This window comes from Hevea brasiliensis, chromosome 2 (genome assembly GCF_030052815.1).
Source record: "Hevea brasiliensis isolate MT/VB/25A 57/8 chromosome 2, ASM3005281v1, whole genome shotgun sequence".
NCBI lineage: Eukaryota > Viridiplantae > Streptophyta > Magnoliopsida > Malpighiales > Euphorbiaceae > Hevea > Hevea brasiliensis.
This window is the reverse complement of record NC_079494.1, coordinates 119982543-119990406: the sequence shown is the minus strand read 5'-3', so window position 1 is coordinate 119990406 and position 7864 is coordinate 119982543. Positions and strand designations below refer to the sequence as shown.

Sequence of the window (7864 nt, the reverse complement as noted above, 5' to 3'; positions counted from 1 at the left end):
AAATTCCTTTTCAATCAAAATGAGGTGGCTAGCTAGATCCAATAAAGAACAGTGCTATGGAATTGGAAAACTTATGGAAGATATAAATCTCCCTGCCCAGATTTATTATAAGCAATATTTTAACATAGCCGACATTAATACGGCATATTTCTGAAAACTTAACTGTATAATCTTAGCTAATTAAGTTTCAAAAGCACAGAAGTACTAGCCAATTAAATTGAAATTAAAAACCACTAACATACACTAAAGAAAAGAAACCAGTAGTTAATATTTCAGCTGGCCAACAGCCAATGCAAATAGCTTGGTATTGGTAAGGCTAGGTGAAGTCTTAATTAACCATAAGATATTGAATATAACCATCACATAAAGAGAGAGAGAATTATATTACAGAAGATTTTCATAGAGAAAGTGAAATTCAAAAGACACTAAACAAAGGTTGAGTGGAATCCAGTATTGATTGAGGAGATACCTGATCTGAGAAATCTCTTTCAACATAAAAGGACTTTTTGTGGGTGTGCTCCAATTACTCCAGACAAGAAAGTGGGCTGTAAAGAGAGAACATGAATTACCGAGAAAGATATGGGTACGTAGCTAGCTAACTGTGTTTTATGAGAAGGTAGCATAGATTGGATCTATTAAAATAATGAGTAAATAAAAGTTGGAGAGTAAGAATACAGCAGCTACCTTTTACAGCGCTGCAAACTTTTCTGCACATCACCTGCAATCCTTCCCTCTTAACTAAGCAGCAGCAGCAGCAGCTAGCTACAACATTATCCTAGTAAGGAAATAGGAACAAAAGAGAAAAAAGAAGAAAAAGACTATAATATTGCACTCTCTTTATATATTTCCATCCATCATCTCTACCAATGTACCATATGATCACTGTCATAGAGAAAAAGAGAAAGTACAGTTGATATCCAAGGAGAGGAAACAAATGTAACCCAAACAAACTGGGAAGAGACCATCCAGAATGTATACAGTTATCGCCAAGATCCAGGCTCTACTAAAGGCAAAAAAAAATGTCAATCGATAAAATTAACATGATGAAAATGTGCTATTAAATTATTTGTGAATATGTATGTAAAATTATACAAAGTTTATTTTAAAGTAAAAGCGGAAAGGGATATATTTTCAACTCCACATATATATATGTATAGATATTGCACTGCTAGCTCTCCACAAACCCGAATCGCAGGTAAACTTGATGATGTACTGACAATTAGAACAACTTAAAGGAAGAAGGGAAATTAAGAAACCCAAAAAGGCTTAATTTTTTTTTTCTTATCAAATATTCAGTACCCATATGGCAAAATTAGATGTGGAGTAGCGCTACTAACAGAAGAAGTGGTATATATATCTCTAGCTTCTTCGCTTGATCGATGTATATGTCATCATCAAAGATCCAAATCAAAAGACAAGGAAGTCTTTCCTTTCTTTGAAAACTCAGCTTCTTGCGTTGTTGTCATTGGACCGCTACTGGCTACCCTTGACTGGTAAGGCTGAAGAGATAAAGGAGCTAAATGACGCGAGAATGAACCCATGGTTGTGCTGCTGCCATGTGCTTGTATGGTACCAGAAAAAGAAGATGAAGAAGAGTGATCGTCTTGTGTGGGACACTCCATGTTTACACCGAAGAGCCTCAGCCGCTTTCCCACATTTCTACCATGAACAACTGGAACTGAATCAATCACCATTCGTGCTTGATCCCCTCCTTGTTGGTGCACTGCCTCAATTGGAAGTGCCCCTGCTGGCCTTAAGTAATACTGCGGTTGTTGATGATAATGATGTTGATGATGATAAGGATGATGATGAATACTATAACTCAAATGCTGGAATTGAGGTTGTTCATATGGTCGTGGAAAAGACGACAAAGGCTGAGGCAACGAGTAAAGCCTGCCCCACCTCACCGACTGTGGGAAGTGTAGCTGATTTTGCAGCTCTAAATGTGCAAATGATGTTGGATCTGGTGCATTAGGCCTGCGTCTCCAGTCTATGTACAAACGGTGCTTCCCTGACTCACCCACGCCTCGCTGAAATGACACGACATCGCCTGCATCAAGCTTCTTTTCCTTGACGAACCGGCTCCACCCTTTGGTCATCACATAGCTCTGGCTACTGTTCCAATAAGAATACCGGAATCGCCACGGCTTGCCGTTCCGGTCTTCAAAATTCAAGAGGAGGCCTTTCTCGTTAGACGTTGAGTCGAGGGGAAAGTACTTCTCTGCGTGTTGCTTTGGTATCACGAGCCGGTTTAGCTTGCCTACATCGCTTGGGGTCACTACTTTATCAAACATATGCTCCCTCTCAATAGACTCATTAGTACTACCACCGGTATTAACAGTTCCATTGTCGTTCCCCAGTGATAGGTCCATGAGCTCTAGTCTGTTGTCAAAATTGAGAGATGATGATTCTTGGTTTTTGTATTCTTGTTGAGATTCGGATGACCCAAGCCACAGATTCTGGTGTTGTGGCAGAAAATTTCTGTACTTGGTGGAAGAAGAAGATGAAGATGAGGGAGAAGAAAAAGGGAGCTTGCTTGGCATCATCTCTTCTTCCTCTTCTTCTTCTTCTTGTTCTTCTTTATAACAATACCCTCTTTCTTGTTCAACAAAGTTCATGATGACCCACCTCGAATTCTTGAGCCTCTTATCACAGTAGATCTTGGAGAATAAAAATCCAACCACAAGAAAAAAAAAATGATGACGGAGAAAAGAAAGTTAAAGGAAAAGTTGGGAGATCAGGACTTCAATTATAGCGAAATGAGCTCAAACAAGGGCATACCTGTTAAAGATTTGTATTCTTGATTGGAAGATTTTGCTTCAAGATCTGTGAGGCCACAAGAGAAGCAAAAGGGAGCTGTCTCAGTACAACCAAACGGACGGTGCCTTCTTCTTTGACCAAAAATAGCACTCCAAAACCCTAAACAAGACAAGCCATGGATAATTCATTACACACATGAAAGGGAGCAAGTTGCCCTTGTTGTTGACCTAGCTACCACACAGAGAGAAAGAGTGAGGGTTTTTGCTTCCAAGTTACCTCCCTCGAAGCTTCTCTCTCACCTAGAGCAGCAGTAATATAAATTTTCTTGCTTTTTTCAGCTATTAAAGAAAGACCCATGAATTGAGAATTGAGAGAGAAGGATTATACGTAGGGGCCCATGAGTGATCTGGTTCGGCTCATGTGAGCTTGTCCTTTTCATCATTTTTGGTTTATCTCTCTATATTTCTTCTGCACTAATTAAAAGACCCAAGAGGCCGGTTGGTCCGAGACTATAAGAGAAAGCAAAATGATCATCAGCTTGTGATCGATTTTCTCTTCAATACCTATGCATCATTACTGCTATTTTTAGTTATTTTCAAAATTTTTCTTTAAATAAAAATATAAATATGAGGCACTTAGAGGGCATTTTCTTACTTCTTAGTTAGGTTCGAGTTTTGACTTTGCTGCCATTGATTGTGTGCTGGTCCTGGGAGTGAGAAGCAAACAGGCCGACCTGGCGGCCTCCTACATATGTTCTCATTCTCATCCTAATGGGATAGATTCCTCTTTAATTTTTCATCTACACGACTCACCATACCAAACCCATTTTGTGTTTCTTCCAATCTAATAATAGTCTTTAAGCTTCAATTTACATCTTCCATTGCCCATTACTTTATTCTTAAAGATATAAAAAAAATATAATCTTAATGCATAAAGTTAGGAATTTTTTTTCTTTTAATATTTATAATAAGTGTCTGATACTGCTATGAGCATCTGAAAATCAGTCCCAGCGCAAAGTAATCTCCAAGTAAGCCTATAAAATAGGAAAGTAGTGAGATTAGTGGTCTTCTAGCCAACCACTCTAACGCTCAAATTAGAATTTGTTTGAAAGTAGAGAGAATGAAAGTGATGAGAATTTTACAGTAATTTTGGTAGAATAAAAATACTTAATTAATGGTTGTTTCTCATATTTATAGATCAAAAACTAAGTAGTCGTTATAGCTATCTACATAAATCTCGAATATTAGGTTAATATCTTGAATTTCTCTTCTAAAGATACGGCGTTATCTTTGACTGGCCTTGCCAACGCTAGGTAGAGTTGATGCTCAACTCACCGAGTAAGCGTTGTCACTCTACTCTTCTTTCTTAGCTGCTCGCTTCGAGTTCTGTTCGGTCCGAGTTCTAGGTTGCTTAAGCATCTTTCTGCTCGGTGTGGGTTCCCCACGCAATCCCCTACTCAATCTGACTATTTGACTGAGCACTGACACTTTAATTGTCCCGTTTGACTCTCTATCTAAGCGCTGATCATTTGACTCGATTTATGGTGGGTATATATATATATTAAAATTAAAGTATACATATAAGCTTACAAATGAATGTTACCTATTTAAGTAACTAATTTTAAAATATGTCATTCGTCAGCCAATTGTCATTATCTTCTACTGATTTGTATAAGCATAACAGACAAAAATGCTACTTGGTAAAAGATATTGATTAATTGATATGCCACATGACAAAAAAATATTAATTAATTAATATACAAATAAGGATATAGAGATAATAATCATTTAAAATCCACTTGAGTCGATATATCTTGTTAAATTTTAAAATTCATAGTAAAGAAAGATATTGAATATTAATTTTATTTTTTATCAAATAATATGTATATATAAACTAATTAAAAAATACAATTAATCTATTATTTATTAAATTTTAAATTTTAAAATTTAATAAAATTAATTAATACTAAAAAATGAATTCATTTCTCACTTTTTTTGGACATTGAATATAATGCTTATTAAAATCTCTCTCTTGTCACTAGCTTATTGCGGTAATTTAATTAGTCTTTATATAATTATATTTTTAATTTTTTTTTTCAAAATCTTGATATTTAAGTGTGATAAATTATTTGTCAAATCTTATCTATTTGTGCATGTAAGTATATATTATGCTTCAAAAATAGATGTTCTTATAAAAGATTTAGCGTATGAAATCATTTAATATTTATAAAATATGAAAATTATAATTAGCTTCTATTCATGATTTAAAAATAATATATTAATTAACTTATTTATTTATCCACATTAAAAATAAAATTATAATTAATTAAAACTTTATCATTAATAAAATTTTATAATACAATTATAAAAATATAAAATATAAAAATATATATAAATTTATATTATTAAAATAATAAATAATTCGTACAATGCGCGATAACTAGTTAAACTTTAATTGATAAAAATGAGACTCTTACTTTTGTCAATTAAATTAACCATTTTAAATAAAATTTAAATTTTGATGATTTTTTTTATAAGCTTTATTTTTATTAAAATATCCAGAAAAAACTAAACATATGTAATTCGATTAAACCTAGTCAGCATAACTAGTCATTACACTCAATTTAGGACAACAAAACGAATGCTAAGTGAAATTCTGATGATCCTTTTTTTATATATATATATAAAAATTTCAAATATATAAAAAAGAAAAAATTATGGTTCAATTAAACTAAAATTCTGAGGTAATATATTCAATTGTTTCATATAAGTCATAATTAAGATAATTAAAATAAGATTTAATGATTGAATAAATAATTAAAAACCATGTTAAGATTTGAATTGAGATTAATATGAGCACTTTTTGTAATATATATCCTTTTCAAGTAATAGACTATAAACCATGTTGCTATCTTAACATTGATTAGAATATGTCATTTTCACCAGCAAGAGATGGTAATTAAAAGCTGAGAATAAAGAAGCAAGTAAAATTCCAAGTACAGTCACTGAAGGCAACAGTTCGAGAATACAATTTAATCCAACTAATTATAAGAAAAGGAGAAGCTCAGCTAGCATATGGACATAAGATATTGCTTCGTGTTTAGGGCATTCGTACATTCATAGTTGACTGCAATTTGTCTATCTCCAACACTCTTCAATAAGGTTACTTTTCTTTAACAAATGGCCAATTATATGGTCAGTAATGGGAATTATTAAAGTAAACGCTTCCCTGGTTTGGTATTTCATCGAGACTCCTGAAATAGACGGAACATGTGATTGAACAAGTCATTACTCTTATTATACCATTTTTAATCTGCTAAATATATATATGGTAGAGTCAGAATATATCATTAATCTTACGATTTTTGAATATAATTATAAATGGATAATGAATCAAAGAACTAAATAATAATTTTCATGGCTATATGTGCACCGTAGATGACAATTATTTGAGAAATGATCTAAGCTTTTGTTTGCTATATATATATATATATATATATATTAATTAATTAATTCCATGGCTAATATTTGCAAATTAAAAGTTGCTTTCTACGGACATCAATAGGTGGATGTGGGCATTGATTTAAGTGGTCCTGTTATCCTCCACTTTTATGGGTTTTGACAGAAGCTACAGCCAGCCTCCAGGCAAAATATATATATATATATATCGTTTTGTTGTACTGATGGATAATGACAATATTCAGAATGGTTGATGACCAGATTCTTGTTAGTCTTATTACACTTCTGGTGTGGAGATCATTAAACAGATTTTACTTGTTACAATTCACAAGCTCTAGCTATAATTAATTTCAATTAAAGTTGAGTCCTCTGATCGAAGATTTTTAAAATAGTTAACAATATTTTAAACTTAATTAATTTCTAGAAAGGCACTCGATTACTAAAATTATGTAGTAAGAAAGCTTCCTCTTCAAAGTTATTTAATAATTGGGCAAATATTTTTCAAAGTTATCAATTCATATCAACATAACTTTTTTTTATAAAACTGAAAAAATATTTCATTAATCATAAATATAGTAAAAATTTAAATACAAATCAATATATTACAATTTTTCCATAAATGAAAAAAATCACTCATAAAAAAATATAAAAAATTTAAAAGATTTAAAAGTATTAATAAAGTATATAGATTAACCAATAAAAGGGCTACATGCTTCACTCTCGACTTCATGGTTTTTTTTATAATCTCTATCAAATCATTTTTAAATTTAAATATTCTATTGAAGGAAAGATTTACGCCTCATAAAGTATGAAAGAAAGATTCATACATCGTAAAGTACTTTTCTTCGAAATAATAAATTACAAGTTTAAACTCAATTAAAACTTAATAAAAAAATTATAATTAAAAATTAATTAACACTTAAACAGTATATATATATTTCATGAAAGTAAAGGGCTTATTACATATATATGCATGTTGACTAAGGTCATTAATTTGTCGTTTATAACATAGTTGAAATTTAAATTACCATTTTTTGTTTTAATTTAATGTATTATGATAACAACCCACTTTGATTTAATTAGGGATTCATTAATTTTTAATTAATGTTGTGTATATATTGTAATTATATATGAATTTCTTCTACTTTTATTTTTACATTGTTCTTTAGAGACAATTCAATTATCTTCTTATTGTATAAATGTTTGCAGACAAAATCTAAGTCTGATTTGTGTTAATACAATCCCTTAAATGAATAATACTAATATTTATATATTGAAAAACGGGTTAAAAGAAACAAAAATTAAAGGCTAAATTAATTGTGTTAATTATATCTTTTAAACATATTCATTATATGAAGAAAATTTATATAAATTTAATTTATTATAAATTTGAAATATAAATACATGAGTGACTTTTATTTCTGAAAACCATAAGGAGATCACTACTCCCCTATATACATTTATATCAGAAGAAGTAAAGAGTGTTCAATCTGCAAAAGGCGATGATTAACAAAGACTTGATTAAGCAAAGGCACTGCTTCATTTTACCTTAACCCAATTGAACGCGCAAGGGTAATATAACAGTACAGGAAAACAAGTCAGATGAATAGGTGTTGTAATTATGGTTAAGCACAAAAAAGGTTGTA

At 31.4% G+C, this 7864-nt stretch overlaps 1 protein-coding gene across 2 annotated transcripts; it reads right to left on the bottom strand.

Moving 5' to 3' along the window:
- Positions 1 to 1041: 1041 nt before the first annotated feature.
- LOC110661677 (B3 domain-containing transcription factor NGA1) lies at positions 1042 to 3242 on the bottom strand. Of its 2 annotated transcripts, XM_021820372.2 has the most exons (3): positions 3037 to 3242; positions 2782 to 2919; positions 1042 to 2660 (listed from the first exon to the last, which is right to left on the bottom strand). In XM_021820372.2, the coding sequence occupies exon 3, from the start codon at positions 2616 to 2618 to the stop codon at positions 1395 to 1397; it is 1224 nt and encodes a 407-aa protein (XP_021676064.2). In that variant the 5' UTR covers positions 2619 to 2660; positions 2782 to 2919; positions 3037 to 3242; the 3' UTR covers positions 1042 to 1394. The 2 variants fall into 2 exon arrangements, with proteins under 2 accessions (XP_021676064.2, XP_057997212.1); XM_058141229.1 differs by having other exon boundaries at positions 2782 to 3242.
- Positions 3243 to 7864: the final 4622 nt, after the last annotated feature.

What these genes read in the sequence shown, in the direction of transcription:
- LOC110661677 (XM_058141229.1), bottom strand. Translation starts at nt 2,618, where the DNA reads ATGAACTTTGTTGAACAAGAAAGAGGGTATTGTTATAAAGAAGAACAA.